General features: G+C 38.6%; 1 protein-coding gene across 3 annotated transcripts in view; it reads right to left on the bottom strand.

Annotated features, from left to right (window-relative positions):
- The window catches only part of NEK10 (NIMA related kinase 10), a 178,153-nt gene that overhangs the window by 133,068 nt on the left and 24,915 nt on the right, over positions 1–20,170 (bottom strand). For all 3 annotated transcript variants that reach the window (XM_043509011.1, XM_043509009.1, XM_043509010.1), the window contains 8 exons: positions 19,240–19,281; positions 9,679–9,757; positions 9,072–9,139; positions 7,656–7,735; positions 4,455–4,541; positions 2,459–2,683; positions 1,247–1,386; positions 53–114 (listed from right to left, as the gene is read on the bottom strand). In XM_043509011.1, the coding sequence (XP_043364946.1) occupies positions 53–114; positions 1,247–1,386; positions 2,459–2,683; positions 4,455–4,541; positions 7,656–7,735; positions 9,072–9,139; positions 9,679–9,757; positions 19,240–19,281 (783 nt within the window). The remainder of the gene's footprint in view (positions 1–52; positions 115–1,246; positions 1,387–2,458; positions 2,684–4,454; positions 4,542–7,655; positions 7,736–9,071; positions 9,140–9,678; positions 9,758–19,239; positions 19,282–20,170) is intronic.

Raw genomic sequence — 20,170 nt, 5'->3', positions numbered from 1 at the left:
AGATATGAAAATGATATCAGTGATACACTTAAACTGAATAAAGTCTTCCTACCTGTACTACCTGGTGAGCATTAGTGTCATTGAGCACTAGTTCTGTAATTGCAGCACAACAAGCTAGAATAAAAAGTCATATATAAATATTCAGGGCCAGATTCACAAAGGTACTTAGGTGCCTAAAGATGCAGATAGGTGCTTAACAGAATTTACAAAAGTACTAAGCAAGTTAGGTGCCTACCTCCCACTGATTTACACTAGGAATATTAAGGAAGCAGTCATAAAAAGTATATCAGAAATATGTCCCAGACAGACTCTGATGTTAAGCGCATGCTATTTCTTTGAGAGGACCGTGATACTGAGACCTACTAAGCAATGTCACCTCAGCACTACTGAGATCTGAGAGTGAAACTGAATGTCTAAACGAGTTCTAATGTATTATCCTTAGGATAAGCGCATTATGAGTAGGCTTGGCAGAACTCAATTTGTATTTAATAATTTTGACAGATATTATCAATGTTTATTTTAAGCATTTTTAAAATTTTTATCAATTTAAATTGTCACAGTTGTGTAATTATGGGTTTTAAACATTTTTTCAGTTTTTAGCTATTTACATTTTCATAGCTTCAGGAAATCATGGGGGAAGGGTCATAAATGTGGGGGGGCGGTCAGACAATTATTTAATGACAGTAGATGTTGAGATTTTAAAAGTTAAACCTTTATAACAGTTAAAACACAAATTGTCAACGTGACGTCAAAATATACAACGTATATATCTTTAAATCAAATTCTAATAAGTTCTCAAGCAGCGTTTTTCTTATTTGGCTTATCTGTAAATTTTGATTATTATTGATGGAAATATGTGTTGTCAGTTTGTGTATGTATGGTAGAGTTGATGTTTACCAACATTTACGTATAAAAATCTAATCCTTTCAAGGCTATTTACGAGTAATCTGGTACACTGAAGTTGGATATGAAGTAAAACTTTAATAACTGAATTAAAATTTTCTCGAGTTAAAGCAGGAGTTTAAGCTCAGTTGAGCTCCTGAATACTTCTTCCTTCATTTTGTGATGAAAAATACATTGATATTGCACATCTAAAAAAACCCCACAGCTGACCTGATTCTCCTCCTCTGCAGAGTGAGGGTAAAATGACACCATTCTGATCTGATAACATTGTGCCCCACTTTGCACAGGTATAAATAACTCTACAAAGAGCAAAGCTATGGAAGATCAGACCCAATATACATACCTGCTTGAAGGGAGAAAGTATTTTCTTGTATTTCTTGAGGACTTAAATCTTCTGACAAACAAAGCTGTTGGATTCTCCCTGCTGCATTTGCACTAGACAAACTCCCAAGAGAAGAATGATCAGAAACTAAATTTCTATCTCTGGAAAAACAAATCACAGCGTAAAATAAATATTTAATAAACATCTGTGTTAGTCATTTCTGAAATTTGCCTGGGTTCCTATTTCTGTCTCTATTCTCTATATCTACATACATTCCACAATGAAAAACGTAAAAAGCACGTACACATTTCAAATTCACATCAAAAGCATCAGATATAAACCACACAGTGAATGGGTAAACAGTTTAGCCCCCTTTATAGTTTCAAATAAGACATTGTTGGGAAGAGTTTGAACTGTAACCTAAATTTACTAAAGCAAGTACTGATTTAGGGTGCCCAACTACAAATATTTTAATGGGGCCTGATTTTTAGAGGATTTTCTGAAAATTAGGCCCCTTGAAAATAGCTTACGTTGGGCATCCAAACACTCAGGTATCCAAAATCATTAGTCACGTTGAAAATTAAGGCCCATGGTCTTATCACTAGACTGAAAATGTAAGACACTATAAAAAAATTCATAAATCCAAATAACGAAATAGATGTCTCTTTCTACCTGCCTAATCAACATTAATGACTATAAAGTGTTTTTTTTCAAATATAGTATGCTTTTCAAAAGTATAACATGGCTTTGCTGTGTTAAATCAATTAAATAGAGATAAAATATATAGTTACTGTCCATACAATTTCCATGTTCATAGATTCATAGATACTAAGGTCAGAAGGGACCATTCTGATCATCTAGGATGTCAGACTAGATGATCAGAATGGTCCCTTCTGACCTTGGTATCTATGAATCTATGAACATGGAAACTGTATGGACAGTAACTATATATTTTATCTCTATTTAATTGATTTAACACAGCAAAGCCATGTTATACTTTTGAAAAGCATACTATATTTGAAAAAAAAATACACTTTATAGTCATTGAAGTTTGAATTATCCACCTGAATTTCTTGTAATTTCTGCAGTACGCAAGGTCTGCAAATACAGTCAGAAGCAGGAGATGAAAGCTTTTTTTATACATTGGTATATGGTCAAATGGTTGTGCGATAACCTTAAAATAGGAGGCAAATTCATTGACAATTATACTGATCTTGAAGACTGAAGACCTACCCCTGTAATATATGAAGGAGTTGCTTGATACCGCCCCAAATACGGATTTCCAGACTAGTCTCAGGGTCTTCACAAATCTGTACCAGAATCCAAACTACACTCCACAAAAGCTTGAGATGATCTGAATGGAGCAAACTGAGCAGGACAGGAACTCCTTCATACAGTTTCACTTGCTCTTTGACTTGAGACTCAGCACAGAGGAGTCGTAGCAGCTCTGCAGTCAGCCTAAAAAGAGATCAGCAACAAATTATAACCACACCATACAGTTCGCCTGTTTTAAATCACCCAGACAGTTAGTTATTATTGCAATTCCTATTACACTCTTGTTACTTAGTGCTACTGTATATACAAAGATGCCCAAGTAATCTATAATACATTTTCTGTTAAGTTACATTCAATAAAGTGTCATATTTTATTCACCCATTAAAATGGCCCTAAATTTTATTAAATGAAGCCTGTCACATTTTTGGTGTGCAGTAATTCATAACACTAATAAGTTTGTATCACTTTCCTGCACTGTATTATCTGTGTCTGTTCAAACATATCTGTAAGCCTCTCTGAATTCACTTCAGATGGGGCTCTGAAAACAAAGATGGTGCTATAGGGCACTTAGTCAGCATGAAGCAATTCATACTCCAGACCCTGTGACACTGCAGCTAATACAGTATACACAGCCCCTGAATAGGTGGGGACCCTGTCTTGGGGGTCCTTGCAGTTGCAGGGTTGGCAGCACCAGTCCTTTGCATTATTGTGTTAATATTCGGCAAAGCTTGACTGTGGTTCCATTGATAATGCTTTCCAGGTGAACTCGTCAGCCACTGCTGTTGTTTTTCTGAATTCTTTCTTTCTTTTTAATGGATTACAAGTAGTGGTGGGTGAACTTCAGATGGTTCATAGGTTATGATAGAATAACCTATGGTAGAATGTGGATCTTTCTCCACCTTATGTTCCCAGAATTGGCTGGAAACGTCACAAGAAAAAGTTCTCACAAGATTTCCATTACTTCCTCCCTCCACAATATGGCTAGAGAGATCACAAGAAAAGGGTATCTCACTGTGTTTTGGCTCTTCTACTTCCATCTGGAGTCACAAAGCGCTGAAGTGTACAAAAATGAAAACTCATATTTTGAACCTTCAAACTTAGCTAATTTTTCAACTTCAATTACTTCTTCCTTGAATGTGAAACTTAAGACTACTGTAGTCACATAGCAATATTCAGCAGAGAATCTTTTCTATTATGGTCACTCCTTTTTTTTTTTCTTCCCCATAATGAAGTAGTATTTTTTTAAAGTTAACCAGAACTTTTTTCAAATATGCCAGAAGATTCAGTTTGTTCCTGTTATTTGATTTCCCTGTCCCTAATTATAAGTTAAATAAGCAATAAAACCTCTGTTTTAAAATATATGATATTCTTTGGTGACTGGAATGGAATCACGTTTGAGAGTGTGTTTTTGTCTTCTTGATGTTTTGTACTTAAATACCCAGAGACACTTTACCACCAGTTTCTTTCAAATATGGACTTATCAGCCCCAATTGTCAAGTCCAGCTGAGCTGATGACTTTAATGTAGGTGGGAATATCTTTGTGCACCTCTGCTCCACAAGACTGTTGGGATCTGAACCAGTCCCAAATATAAACTAAGGCAGTTTCAAGGCTGCTGTAATTTTCGCCAGGTTATAATGGCCCCCAAGTGAAATACCACAATCCAGCATGCTCTTGTGGTGTAGTGCCCAGGGAATTCTCAGCTATCCTTTAGCTTTATAGTCCATTTATGCTGAATTGTAGGCTAGGATGTAACCCATCAATGGGAAGACAGACAATTAACATGTACTAGATAACCACCAAAGAACATTTTACTGCATCAATATCGGATTTTAAATGCCACAGCTTTGAAACTTTACCACTCTAATTAAATAAATACAATATGTCTGTATATCAAAATAAATTTTAAAACAGAAAAGTATTTAACATAATTAGTCTATAAAAATAAGGTCCTACCTTTTAGATAGCAAGTCATATTCATGTAATATCACCAGCAAGTGTTCTACAATGGCTAGCTCACTGATCTTCTCCCTACATTCTGGGCTACAAATGGAAAAATTTTGGATATTTATATAAAATAAAATTATATGAAAAACAAGTGTTATTTCTATTTAATTTAATCATCCATTGCTTTGGGTCGCTGTCTTTCCTTATGGCTCAAGTATTGATGTCATATTGTATATGAAGGTTTAAAAATACAAAAATAAGTTGATTCCACACTGAAACTGCAAAAGTTTACTCTTATTTTTTTTATAATATAGATTGTTTTAGTGAAACATTAACATGGTAAATGAGGAAAAAAGGTTAAATATTTAATATTCTTAGAAAACTAACTTTGAAAAAACTAACTACAAAAGCTGAGGTTTAATTTTTTATTATGCAAATATAATGTCTTCATATTTGTATTATATTCTATTACTATTTTGCTTAGCCCATGTAAGTGTAAATAAAAGTAGTTTATATGAGGAATACTCAATGGAAGCTGCAACTTACAAGTGAATAACTGAATTTACAGGGCATCATAATCACCAAATTCTTGAACTCTAGCAGATTATAATAATCTAGGCCCTGATTCGAGAAAGTATCCATATTCAGAACAACACTTAAATACGTGCTTAAGTCTTACTGACTTTATTGCTTAAAGTTAAGGATTTACTTCTCTCCTGACATAGTGCTCTAATTTGAAATAACTGCTTATCCATTATATAGGATGTTCTTTTCAGATAAAATTAAGAATCCTTAAAAATCATTTAAAAGAGAGTATTAAAGAGTACTCAAGTGAGGGAAAATCAGCTTTAAATTACTACAAGGAAAAAAACCCCATTCAAATGTACTAAAAGAAGCAGAGTTAACTGAAAGTGGCCTAATTATTCTGACAAAGATAACAGCATTTCTAGAAAGCTGCTGAAGACAATAATGGATTTTAAAAAAGCACAGATTATAAATTCAGCCCTTATCTTCACTAGTGGGGATTTGAATAAGCATTCTTCTGAATTGAGAATAGATTTTACATTTAAGTGATGTCAACACTAGCACTTATGTTGGCAAATCTTTTGTCCCTCAGGGGTGTGAAAAACCACACCCCTGAGGGACCATAAATTTTGCCAGCATAAGTGCTCAGAGGCACAGCGCTATGTCGGCGGAAGAAGCTCTCCTGCCAACATAGCTACCACCACTCATTGAGCTGATTTTATTATGTCGACAGGAGAGCTCTCTTCCTGTCAGCCTAATGTGGCTACACGAATGCTCTTGCAGCGGTACAGCTGTGCCACTGTAAGCTTGTAAGTGTAGACATGGCCTAAGTAAACCGGAGAATTTACATGTTCTTTTGGGAGTGAAAAATTCTGGTCTTTACAGGTGTGATTTGTTCAATGGTATTTGAAAATGAACAACCTTTCAATATCAGGTTAAAGATAGTCAGGCAAGATAAATGTATTTCACTCCTAGTGTAAAATTAAATGGAAGACCAAAATATCTGTAGATTATTATTCTGATTATCTCGGGGGTGGGTTAAGAGAGAATGCAAACCAAAATACTTTTCAAATGCCTTCTATTTTGACAGAAGAGAAGAGGACTTCTCACAATTGATTGTATCAACTTTCTACTCTTTTCACTTTTGTCTTTCTCTGTGTAAAATCTCCAAAGCATAAAGTTGCTCTCCAAGTTTGGAAGTCAATAGAATAATAATGGAGAAAATCAACACCAAGGCCTGCATAGAGACTGCGGGATGGGACTGCATAGCCCCAATCTTGCAAAGTGCTCCAACATGGGTATAGGATCTGTCTTGAAGGATCAGGGGCTATGTGTATTTAAACAACTGGAAAGAGTAAGGCCCTGATCCTGCAAAGGCTTATATATGTACTTTTCAAACTGTGTTGTCCCACTATTTGTTATAATTGTTACATTAACAATGTAAAGTTAAACTGTAATGCTGATAAACCAAGTGCCAGCTCTGACCAATGCTGTAGGCATTAGATATGAACTGACAAACTCATAGCAGCAGAGCAGACCAGTTGACTTATGTGTTAGTTTTGCTCAAAATAGGTATTAGTCTTATAAGACTATTTAGTGTTTAGACTCTACGGAATATTTGTAAATTGCTGCATGCATTTATCTTATTTGTAATTTCTGTATTCAATGCTATAAGGAAATATATAAGTTTTGCTTTAGGACTTTGAAAATGTTTGCTCTAAACATATGAAATCAGATGGGAAGGGTGTTTCTCCCGCCCATCCAGAAGAACAATCAAAATTAATTTGGGCTTGAATAGGGACTTGGAGTGGCTGGCTCATTACAAAAGCAGCTTTGCCTCTCCTATAATAGACACCTCCTCATCTATTATTGGGAGTGGACTACATCCACCCTGACTGAATTGGCCCTATCAACACTGGTTGTCCACTTGTGAGGTAAATCCCTTCCCTTCATGTGTCATTATATAAAGCCTGCATCTGTAATTTTCACTCCATGCATCTGAAGAAGTGGTGTTTTACCAATGAAAGTTTATGCCCAAATAAATCTATTAGTCTTTAAAGTGTCACCAGACTCCTTGTCACTACAGCTCTGTCACTCTTAGAATTTAGATTGTAACTCACTTGTGCATATTTGTTTGCTTACTTTAACCTGTAAATAACTCTTATTTATTTTTCCTAGTTATTAAACCTTTAGATGGTTTATTATGGGATTGGCTGAAAGTGTTGTCTTTAGTGTAAAATCTAGGGTACCAATTGATCTGGGGTAAGTGACTGGAAGCAACCTGAATATTTCATGGTTTTTTTGGCCTAAGTGACCATTCATCACTAAGTCCAGCTTCCACAGGTGACAAAATAGACTGGAGAGTCTAAGGGGACTGTCTGTGACTCCATGGTAAGACTTGTTACAATGATCTAGGAGTTCATATTTGTCATTGGCTTGGTGAAATCTAATTATAGAATTTACCACCTGTTTTGGGTGTATGCCCTGTTTTTGACAATCTACCCTGAGGTAGGCACTCATGGTTGTGAGCCACTCCAGACAGACTAACATAAGCATATGCATACGGCTCTTCAGGACAGAGACTTTAGCTTGTACAGTAACACTTATCCCTCAGTAAATGTCAGCTTCAATATTTTGGCAAGAGCTGAGATTAATTGCAAACAATAGTTATTAAAATGAACTTACCTTTCTGCTAAGCTAGTAAGAGCAAGGAGTGTTCCCAACAGCACATTACTGTCTCTGGCTCCTAGCAAATTTACTAAAGTCTGGAAAATTAGAGATTTAAAAAGATAAATCTATATAAATGATGTGTTTTTCAATTAGGACCCTGAACATGCATATTTGTTCAGTAAAATTTAAATGTCATTAAAATAAATAAATATAAAATCTAACAAAGACACTAAATCAACATAGAATGCATGACTAGCCTTAGAGATTTCAAATAAACGTATCAGAAAAGCATTTTGCTCTTTTCCATACTTGCCAAGTCTTAAGGACAGGAAAGCATGTTTCTCCTCCAATAGTCAACACAGTATCTGAAACAACTCAAGCAGGATAAAGCATCTGTCCTACTTAAAGTACTAAGGGTGGCATCTGCTGCTGCAAGACACTGAGAACTCTGAACTTAGGTCCTACCAAGTAAAAAGTTTTTTAGTTTATATTTAAAATAATTATGTTTGTAATTTTAAGGCCTCACATGTATTCTGTTAATAACTCATATCTTAATAAGTAATGTATGTATTTAATATTTTTATAAATGCATTTGTGGTTTTCTAAAATATAACCAATTTTCCATTTTTACTTGTTGTAAGCTTGCCCTACTTCATGGTCTGCTTTTTTCTCTCCTGAACCATATGATGTAAAATAAAATTGCCTTCATTTTGCAGCAGCAAACTTATACCATGAACCACTAGTTGCACTAGTACTGATCTCAACTGTTTCTAATTTTGGACCCAAATCTACAAACAGATCCACTAAATGCACACCCCTGCCATCATGATGAGCCCAAATGAGGTCAATGGTGTTCCACACACGTCTGTGGGAGGGTATGTCTATACTGCAATTAAAAACGCGCAGGTTGCCTGTGCCAGCTGACTTAGGCTTGTGGGGCTTGGGCTAAGGGTCTGTTTAACTGCAGTGTAGATATTTGGGCTCAGGCTGGAGCCCAGGCCCTAGGGCCCTGTAACATGGGAGAGTCCCAGAGTTTGTGCTGAAGAGACACCCTTAGAGACCCAATTGTAGGATCAAGACTTTTGTTTATAGCAGATATTTCAAGACTATTTATATCTTAATAATATATAGTTTAACAAAGTAAATTTGATGTTGCCTTTATAGGAACAAGCTTTACCAAAATGTTTAAAGGGCTAAATTAACTCAATGAAATGATCCACAATTTGTGCATAAGACCAACACAAACATCTCAGCAGCTGACATAAAAAGAGACAATTCAGATGATCTTAGCCCAGACTGACAAGTCAAAGAACTGATGTTAGCTTATGTTACAATCATTTGGAAAATGGAGGGAATTTGATCCCAGCTTGATCAAATTTGGGAAGCATAAATCATTCACACAGGTAGCTGATTGTGATTTAAACCACTTACTTTATGTGCTCCACTGCCTATAACCCATTCTCTTTGATCTTTAACAGCAGAGAGTTTTTGAAAAATATCTGTGAAATGAAGGAAATCACATAAACTGATTTCAGAGTAGCAGCCGTGTTAGTCTGTATTCGCAAAAAGAAAAGGAGTACTTGTGGCACCTTAGAGACTAACAAATTTATTAGAGCATAAGCTTTTGTGAGCTACAGCTCACTTCATCGGATACATAAACTGAGTGTCTCAAATTTAAGATTTTTCATTTTATTAATAGAGTAATAAAATAACAGGTCTAAAACATTGACTTACACTCTGAAATTGCATATGTTCTTGACATGACAATTTATGTTATTCAATATTTTAATGTACAAAGAAGTGTCAATTTCTTCAGAAGCAATATTACAGGTGTACAAGAGTAAGATGTGCTAATGCGTTGTGCTTTCGTCTACTCAAGTACTGTTCTCTTTTGCATGACCATGACTGGAAAGTGTCTAGCAACACCACAACTGCTAAACCATTTGCAAATATTTTAAGCATCCCTAAATCTGTCATATCAACTTTTCTCCTCATCCATATTAAGGTTATAAGAGCATAGGTCAATTACAACACTCACATGTCATGTTGACCAATTTGTCTACATTATGCTGCTCTTCTCCATATCCAAGATATCCATTTGCTACTGTTTCCATATACTGTAGGTGGGACAAAATACAATGTTAACATATATACAGTAGAACCTCTATTTTACAAACTAACTGGGGATTGACGAGTTCATATATGGAAAAGTTCATAAAATTTAACATCTCAAAATTACAGTTGATAGGGTGCACACGTCACAGTATGCTGCAATCTATCACTTTTTCATGTCCTTCAAACTATTGCAAAGTGATCTGCAATGCACTGAAGGCATCTGAATGTGAAAGGATGCCAACTTGTTCTTCATCAATATTACTTTCATTATGTGATTTTTATTTTTCCATAGAGAAAAATGGTTTGTATAACTGGTCATTTGTAAGATTGGTGTTTGTAAAATGGAGGTTTTACTGTATAGATTTTAAAGTGCTATTCACGAGCATTGCCTTTAGGTGGTGCACCAGCTTCACAATAGACTATAAACTGCTATGGCTGCAGGACACTACAGCAGTGGTTCTCATCCAGGGGTACATGTACCACTGGCTCTGGGGGTAAACACAGATCTTCCAGGGAAAAACACTAGCAAAATCAGTACAAACTAAAATTTCATACAGTCAATGACTTGTTTATACTGCTCTATATACTTATACATTGAAATATAAGTACAATATTTATATTCCAGTTGGTTTATTTTATAATTATATGGTAAAAATGAGACAGTATGCAATTTTTCAGTATTGGTGTGCTGTGACACATTTTGACGTCTGATTTTGTAAGCAAGTAGTTTTTAAGTGAGGTGAACCCCGGGGGAACACAAGACAAATCAGACTCCTGAAAGGGGTACAGTAGCCTGGAAAGGTTCAGAGCCACCGCACTACACCATTAGGAAGAGATATTACACTCTCCACAGTTATGGTAGAAACTAGCTTTTTCCATTACAATTCTGATTATAATAGTCATTGCTAATTAACAATACCTACCTGAGTTAATTGCCCTCTTCCTGTTTACTACTTTATGATGAAAGAGAGTTCAGTCAATGCTCTGGAGGTTTTGAACTAGTTTTTAAAATATATTTGTAAATAAACAGACCAATCAGTTACTGAGTTAACTGTTCAAATAACCCAGCAATAACCTAACAGGAATTAATTAAGCTCCTCTCCAGAATCCCACACCATCACTACCCAGCCCTACCCATCACCCATCTCCTTAGGTGCAAAGGACAAAAGACGGACTGTGTAGCAGGGACATCAGAACAGGATCCCCTCCACTTTTTGCCCCATGCCTCTCCTCTTCTCCCCAAGGCCCTGCTCCCTGGCCAGGCTAGCAGCTGGATCCTGGCCTGGGTAAGAGCGGCCCAGGGAGCCCAGGCAGCTGTGGGTGGCTCTTACTATGGTCTAGCTGAGACTCTTCGGCCCACAAGGACCTGCCCCCATGCCAGGCCAGAAGCCGGAATCGGGTCAGAGTCAGAGCCACACAGACTGCTCTGGGGATCTGCGGACCCTCCATCTATCCTGGGCGGGGGGCTGGGAGGCAGGGATAGAGGCCAGGGGCTGCTCTTTGGCCCCCCCAATCCCTGGCTCCGACTTCTGGCTTGGCCAGGGGTAGGGCCACGGAGTGGACAGGACCTCATGCCTCCCCCACACGCACTTTTAGGAAGAATCCGTTGTCCCTGCTATATAGTACAAGCTGAAGATTAACAAACTTTGGCTGTTATGTACCAAGAAGAGAAGAAAGTTCCAAAGGCACCTTACTATATCAGAGGTGATTATTCAAAAATCTTTAAGTATACTTAAAGTATACTTGAAGTATAGTTAAAGTACTACAGTAAGGTTAGGAACTGCATATTTGAAAACTGTACTACACACCATACATAATCAAACACTACAACAGAAGTACTCTTTTATAAGGATATAATTCACCTCAGTACAGAAGGCCTCATAAAACCTCTGCATCACTTAAACATTAGCCTGGCAGACAGTGGGATCGCTTTGCTTCTCGATACATTGAAGAGGGGGTTCCAAAAACTTGGCGTGGATGAGCTGTGGCTGATATCCTAGCACCTATTTTGTTCTGCAAATTCACATGAGGCGAAGCACATCACATCAAGAATATGCAATGATATGTGTAATAATAATAGTACCACCTAGCTCTTATGTACTGTTTTTCATCAGTAGATCTCAAAGTGCATTACAAAAGGAGGTCATTGTTTAAATTCCCATGACAGCTTTGAAAGTTTGAGCCTTACTGTTTAATATTTTTCCAAGACAATTTCAAAGCATGGAAAAACCATTCACCCCTCCAATCCAAAGCCACCCCCACAGTACTGCCATATTGAGAACCCCAAAAGTTCAAAAATAGTAAATCAGACCACAAAAAATTATGAGATTGGTCCAAAAAATGAGAGGTTTTTTTTAATTAAGGATAACATTTTCCAGAACTCCTATATGACTTAGGAGCCTAAGTCCCCTTTCCACAACAGACCTAAGTACTTAGAAGCCTAACTCTCACTGAAAATCAATGGGACTTGGGCTTGTAATTGCCTATACCACTTTTGAAAACAGGACTTAGACTCCTAAGTCACGTAGATGGTTTTGAAAATTTTACAATAAATTATGTTTTTTGGTCTGCTGATTCTTGAACTTCCCCAGGCCTCCTCCAACGTATGTGTGACAGGTACAGTGCTGCAAGTTCACAAATTTATCAGTAACATGATTTTGACTCCTGATGTAGGAGATCTCACTAACAGACCCTTCCAACATCAGTGGTTCCATTGTACAAACACATAGTAAGAGAGCTACTGCCCAGAAGACACTGAAATCTAGTGCAAAGCACAACATCACATTTATTATGTGGGAGCTGGAACTGGGACCCACTAAACTCATCTCATATGGGAGCCACCAAACATCCATTAGATGTGAACAATTTAATTCCTGCTGAACTGGACAGGTGTCAAACAAACTGGTGACCTATAAGTGAAAAGCTCTATAACGTATTAGCAGTGCCCCAAGGCATCCAGTCCCTCGTAAATGCTAATGTTACATCACTCAGAATAAGGATTGCTTTCTTGAAAGATAAGTGTATTAAATTAAGTTCTGATTTTTGGAGCAAAATCTCCTACACATTTCTCTCAGACTCACAAACATTCATGAAGTGCCACACTTTATTGTTAATGGGATAGTTCCCATTAACCAAAGCAGAAACACTAAAAATGCAACAATAAAACACTGTTAACATAACATCTACATTCACTTCTAAATACAATGTTTTGCAATACAAAATCACTCGAACATTGATTCCAGGCTGCTTAAACGAATTTTTATATTACATACATATATATAGTTCCGAAACACACATCCAACGTGGGTCAGACGCAGAGAAAGAACCACAGTCTCCAGGTCCATAGCACAATCTTCTTCCACTTCAGTCACAGGAGTAAATGGTGGGGAGAGTTATATTATCTTCTGTATGGAACAGCCAGAGAGACTCAACACACACTTACTTGCCTGCTGGGTTGCACAAATATTTGTGAGACAGCAATCAAATGCTAAGCATCAGATTTTTGGTTTCTGTTCCACGCTAGAAGAGCAGAATATGGTTTAGTTGTTACCTATAGCTTAGCTAAACCTATAGAGCCCTGCAAATATCCATGGACCGTGTTTGTGGATCGCGGATGGATGCGGAGCCACATTTTATATCTAGAGCCCTGCAAATCTGCGGATAGCATAATCATCTCAGCTATCCACATCCATGGATGCAGATAGCTGCAGATCGGATGTGGATACAAATTTTGTATCAGTGCAGAGCTTTATAAATGTACTAATGCCCATTTGGGTCATTTCCAGCAACTGAACTGGGCAACCTCTGGATCTAACAACATGAGCCGCACCACCTGAGCTAACACACCAGACACCCTAGCACAGAAGACACATCAGAATCATACATTTCTACATGTGGTCTAGCTAGCCACTGGAGAGTGACACAAAGCCTTACTATATTAGTGTGGATTACAGAAGCGACTAATTTGGCATGTTCCTTCTAAAAGACTGCGGCTAAGTAGATGAAACATGGCTCTTTTATATTAAATATCCAGGATCTATTCCCAGCTCTGCATCATCCTCTTTTGGGAGTAAACTAGCCCATTCCAAGCTCCTTGAAGGCACAGGTGGGGTTGTTGGCAACTTGCAATCCTATTTCATGTGGACTAACTGCCACCACGGGTTACGCTGGGGGAAAATGAATCCAATCATGGTACAGTCTGCAATAGCAGGTGTACTTTTGGGTGCATTTGTTTTTCATTTGGCACATAATGCTGTTCCAACATCCCAATACCTAAACAGTGACCTGAAACTATTCTGTTAGTACAGTGTTGGGTTCCTATGAGCAGCTACAGAGGGGAGGGATAGCTCAGTGGTTTGAGCATTGGCCTGCTAAACCCAGGGTTGTGAGTTCAATCCTTGAGGGGGCCATTTTGGAATCGGGGCCAAAAACTCAGAATTGGTCCTGCTTTGAGCAGGGAGATGGACTAAATGACCTTCTGAGGTCCCTTCCAACCCTGATATTCTATACTGCAAACTGTATGATGACTATTTCAGGTAAACTGAGCAATATGACATCAGGTTTCCAAAGGTGAAGAACTGAACTATTGTATCACCATTTAGCAGAGACTGCCAGATCACATTTTTCAGACTGCCAAAGCCAAAATGACTTTAAAAGCAAAAGCAAATAACTACAATGAGGAACACAACAAGAACATATAGTAGAGGAGAGAGCTTGAATTAATTAGAAACTTCATTTTAAGGCTCAGCATTTCTGATATCAACAATTTAGTGACACTCATAGTATACCAGATGTTTCCTGGACAAAGGCACATTTGCATCTAAAATGAGCAAATTTCTCATAATGAGGCACAGTCAAGGGTTATGCTACAAACTATGTTGAAATGTGCAGTGCTTTTGTGGTATTTACCAGTATCTGGTAAGACTAATACCAATCATTCTCTTTTTTAAGAAGAATCTCTGCCATGAGTTTACTCTTTTAGACTGCTGCCTTAAGTAAGATGAGTGCAATTTCCTTTCAAACAACCAGCTAGCTACGCAATTTAAATGTCATAGAATATTGATGAGGCAGCACATAGTAATGATTTCAGAATCCAAAGTTTTAGACAGGTCTCCACATGACTTTTATGAAAGCTATTGGGAGGAAATATGGGGGCTACAAAAATAACAGCATATAACCCAAACAGCATATTCTAGGGTGTCAGTCTTTCACAGTCTGTGCTGGAAGTTCACAATCACTTATGATTTCTTCTCTCTAGAAGCAAAATTAACATAGACAGGACCCTCACTAATACCAGTTTACTAATCTGCACACCCATACTTCACACACAAAACCTATGAGCCTGTACTAACCTCTCAGCAACAACTTAGTAATTGAGTGCTGTAGTGAAATATCATACTGCTAAGATTTCATTTCTAAAAATAATTCACCTTCAGGCAGAGACCAAACCTGAAATATTCAGCACAGAAGGTGAAAGTTTTAGAAAGCTATGAGCAAGTGAAAACGGGCTAGAATGAAAACTATTATGTAATTTTAACTATAAGCGTGCAACTGCTGGTCCTATAATACAACACACGGTACATAGCTGTACTGCTGCCATTAGACTAATGGATTTAATGGTGTAAAAAAATAGCAATAACTTCTGACATTTGGAGATATTTGTATGTGGGCAGTTTGATGTGACAGTAAACACTTGAGCAAACTTCATTGTGAACCTTAAGAGCTGAATATTTTAAACCCTGAGCATAAAGGGAGTCTAATTGAGAGGAAGGATTCAATACCAACACCAAGATAGCACGAGTGGGACGCACAAGTGTACTCTCAAGTGAGAGCTTTACTCTTTGAAATTGAATTTGTTTAGATTTGGAGAGCCAATGTGGGCACAGTGGGAGCCACGGACATGCACCCATGACCAACAGTCAAATAATTTTAGTTTTTTTTACCAGGATTCCATTTTTACTTCTCACAAAATGGAACATGAAAACCTTTAACATAAGATGCATTACAAAGGCTTTTTGGCTTCCCTGGATCATGAGACTAAATTAATCAATGCTGTATTCCAGAATGCTAGCTTCTGTGTTCCAAACAGTTGTATCATCACATAATATGTGCTACCCTTTTTGTCTGCAAGAATTAAACCTGGAAAAATAAAAACTATTTTGTGCAGAACAAAAAATATTATGCATTTTGATTTTTTTCAAGATTATATTTCTGTTTATTTTGTCCTTTTCACAGCAACTGCCCCAGAGACTTTTCTTTTAATTTGCCATGACCAAAGTCACATCGAGCAACATGGAATGCTATGCAAGGGAATCATAGAATCATAGAATATCAGGGTTGGAAGGGACCTCAGGAGGTCATCTAGTCCAACCCCCTGCTCAAAGCAGGACCAATCCCCAACTAAAAAAATAATCCTAGCCAGGGCTTTGTCAAGCCTGACCTTAAAAACTTCTAAGGAAGGAGATTCCACCACCGCCCTAGGTAACGCATTCCAGTGTTTCACCACCCTCCTAGTGAAAAAGTTTTTCCTAATATCCAACCTAAACCTCCCCTACTGCAACTTGAGACCATTACTCCTTGTTCTCGCATCTGCTACCACTGAGAACAGTCTAGATCTATCCGCTTTGGAACCCTCTTTCAGGTAGTTGAAAGCAGCTATCAAATCCTGCCTCATTCTTCTCTTCCGCAGACTAAACAATCCCAGTTCCCTCAGCCTCTTCTCATAAGTAATGTGTTCCAGTCCCCTAATCATTTTTGTTGCCCTCCGCTGGACTCTTTCCAATTTTTCCACATCCTTCTTGTAGTGTGGGGCCCAAAACTGGACACAGTACTCCAGATGAGGCCTCACCAATGTTGAATAGAGGGGAACGGTCACGCCCCTCAATCTGCTGGCAATGCCCCTACTTATACAGCCCAAAATGCCATTGGCCTTATTGGCAACAAGGGCACACTGTTGACTCATATCCAGCTTCTCATCCACTGTAACCCCTACGTCCTTTTCTGCAGAACTGCTGCTAAGCCATTCTTCCATCCTAAGTGCAGGACTCTGCACTTGTCCTTGTTGAACCTCATCAGATTTCTTTTGGTCCAATTCTTTAATTTGTCTAGGGCCCTCTGTATCCTATCCCTACCCTCCAGCATATCTACCTCTCCTCCCAGTTTAGTGTCATCTGCAAACTTGCTGAGGGTGCAATCCACACCATCCTCCAGATCATTTATGAAGATATTGAAGAAAACCGGCCCCAGGACCGACCCTTGGGGCGCACTCCACTTGATACCAACTGCCAACTAGACATGGAGCCATTGATCACTACCCGTTGAGCCGACAATCTAGCCAACTTTCTATCCACCTTATAGTCCATTCATCCAGCCCATACTACTTTAACTTGCTGGCAATACTGTGGGAGACAGTGTCAAAAGCTTTGCTAAAGTCAAGGAACAACACGTCCACTGCTTTCCCCTCATCCAAAGAGCCAGTTATCTCATCATAGAAGGCAATTTAGATTAGTCAGGCATGACTTGCCCTGGGCGAATCCATGCTGACTGTTCCTGATCATTTTCCTCTCCTATAAGTGCTTCAGAATTGATTCCTTGAGGACCTGCTCCATGATTTTTCCAGGGACTGAGGTAAGGCTGACTGGCCTGTAGTTCCCAGGATCCTCCTCCTTTCCTTTTTTAAAGATGGGCACTACATTAGCCTTTTTCCAGTCGTCCGGGACTTCCCCCGATCACCATGAGTTTTCAAAGATAATGGCCAATAGCTCTGCAATCACAACCGCCAACTCCTTTAGCACTCTCGGATGCAGCGCATCCGACCCCATGGACTTGTGCTCGTCCAGATTTTCTAAATAGTCCCAAACTACTTCTTTCTCCACAGAGGGCTGGTCACCTCCTCCCCAGGCTGTGGTGCCCAGTGCAGTAGTCTGGGAGCTGACGTTGTTCGTGAAGACAGAGGCAAAAAAAGCATTGAGTACATTAGCTTTTTCCACATCCTCTGTCACTAGGTTGCCTCCCTCTTTCAGTAAGGGGCCCACACTTTCCTTGACTTTCTTCTTGTTGCTAACATACCTGAAGAAACACTTCTTGTTACTCTTAACATCTCTTGCTAGCTGCAACTCCAGGTGTGATTTGGCCTTCCTGATTTCACTCCTGCTTGCCCGAGCAAAATTTTTATACTCTCTCCTGGTCATTTGTCCAATCTTCCACTTCTTGTAAGCTTCTTTTTTGTGTTTAAGATCAACAAGGATTTCACTGTTAAGCCAAGCTGGTCGCCTGCCATATTTACTATTCTTTCTACACATTGGGATGGTTTGTCCCTGTAACCTCAATAAGGATTCTTTAAAATACAGCCACTCTCATGGACTCCTTTCCCCCTCATGTTATTCTCCCAGAGGATCCTACCCATCAGTTCCCTGAGGGAGTCAAAGTCTGCTTTTCTGAAGTCCAGGTCCATATTCTGCTGCTCTCCTTTCTTCCCTGTGTCAGGATCCTGAACTCAACCATCTCATGGTCACTGCCTCCCAGGTTCCCATCCACTTTTGCTTCCCCTACTAATTCTTCCTGGTTTGTGAGCAGCAGGTCAAGAAGAGCTCTGCCCCTAGTTGGTTCCTCCAGCACTTGCACCAGGAAATTGTCCCCTACACTTTCTAAAAACTTCCTGGAGTGTCTGTGCACCGCTGTATTGCTCTCCCAGCAGATACCAGGGTGATTGAAGTCTCCCATGAGAACCAGGGCCTGCAATCTAGTAACTTCCGTGAGTTGCCGAAAGAAAGCCTCGTCCACCTCATCCCCCTGGTCCGCTGGTCTATAGCAGACTCCCACCATGACATCACCCTTGTTGCTCACACTTCTAAACTTAATCTAAAGTCTCTCAGGTTTTTCTGCAGTTTCATACTTGAGCTCTGAGCAGTCGTACTGCTCCCTTACATACAATGCAACTCCCCCACCTTTTCTGCCCTGCCTGTCCTTCCTGAACAGTTTATATCCATCCATGACAGGAAGCAAGGATATAAAAAAAAAAACCCTAACAGAGTTCATTAATTAAAGCACAGCAATCTGTGAAAAGCAGTCCTTTCAGTGTGCTTTTATTTCAAACTAATAGTGTTTCTGTCACTTTTGTTATTCGTTCAGAGAAGTCAGTCGGGGACTTTACACACCCTTCCCTCAGAATCCTAGAACTTATTCTCATGACTGAGCCAAACATGTGTTGACCTTTAATAGTCTTTTTCACTTTAGCAAACTAGCTACTGTCTAATCCAATTATCTGGAAGAAAATGTCATTGGTGCACCCTACTAAATTACATGTACAGTTGCTTTGGGCATAATGGGTAACCACACGTACTTATCCAGGTGCTAATCGGAGAACAAATTTATTTCTCTCCATGTGCCAAAAGAATAACACTTTTACAATACATTTCATTCTTTCCTTTGCAAAAACTAACTATTGTGTAAGATAACAGACAAAAACAATAAAAGAATATTTTACCTGGGCTAGACTTTCAATCCCACCCAGGTTATGGAGCACTTCCTGAACAAAAATAAAGAAGAAAACTAATTAAGTTTGTCATAACACAAACACTGGGACAAATGAGTACTTTAATATAAATGGCCTATTTTTGGCAGTGCTGAGCTCTCCCAAAGCACAATGAAGTTAATGGAATTTGTGGGTGTTTGGCACCTTCAAAAATCAGGCTGCTTACATTTAATTTTGAACATCTGAAAATTGGGACAATAATGTATGATTAAGTTACAGAATGCATGGAACTGCAGTATGCTGAAGCAAATAGCTTAAGTTTCTAAAGAGGATTAGAGATATGGAACCATAGAAATGTAAGACTGGAAGGGACCTCAAGAAGTCATCAAGTCCAGCCACATTGCACTGTGGCAGGACCAAGTAAACCTAGACTATCCTTCACCAGTGTTTGTCCAATCTGTTTAAAAACCTCCAGTGATGGGGATTTCCTAACCTCCCTTGGAAGCCTATTCCAGAGCTTAACTACCCTTAGAGTAAGTTTTTCCTAATAGCTAACCTGAATCTCCCTTGCTGGAGATAAGCCCACTACTTCTTGTCCTACCTTCAGTGGACATGAAGAACAATTGATCACAGTCCTCTTTATATCAAAGTCCTTAACATATTTGAAGACTTATCAGATCAACCCTCAGTCTTCTTTTTTCAAGACTAAACATGCCAAATTTTTTTTAAACCTTTTTATCCCATATGAAGAACAATCTATAATCATAACAGGTAGGATACTATTAATGGCACCCAGTCATTATATTTCAGAATACCAGATGATCACCAATGGGAACAGGATGGTATTTCCCCCAATTTTAGAGTTTTCTACAATTAATGCATTTGCATTGTGAGGGTTTTATACGCCTCTCTACAGAGTTGGCCAGTATCAGGAACAGGATTC

Source organism: Dermochelys coriacea, chromosome 2 (assembly GCF_009764565.3).
Source record: "Dermochelys coriacea isolate rDerCor1 chromosome 2, rDerCor1.pri.v4, whole genome shotgun sequence".
NCBI classification, from domain to species: domain Eukaryota; kingdom Metazoa; phylum Chordata; order Testudines; family Dermochelyidae; genus Dermochelys; species Dermochelys coriacea.
This window is presented reverse-complemented; position numbering and strand designations above follow the sequence as displayed.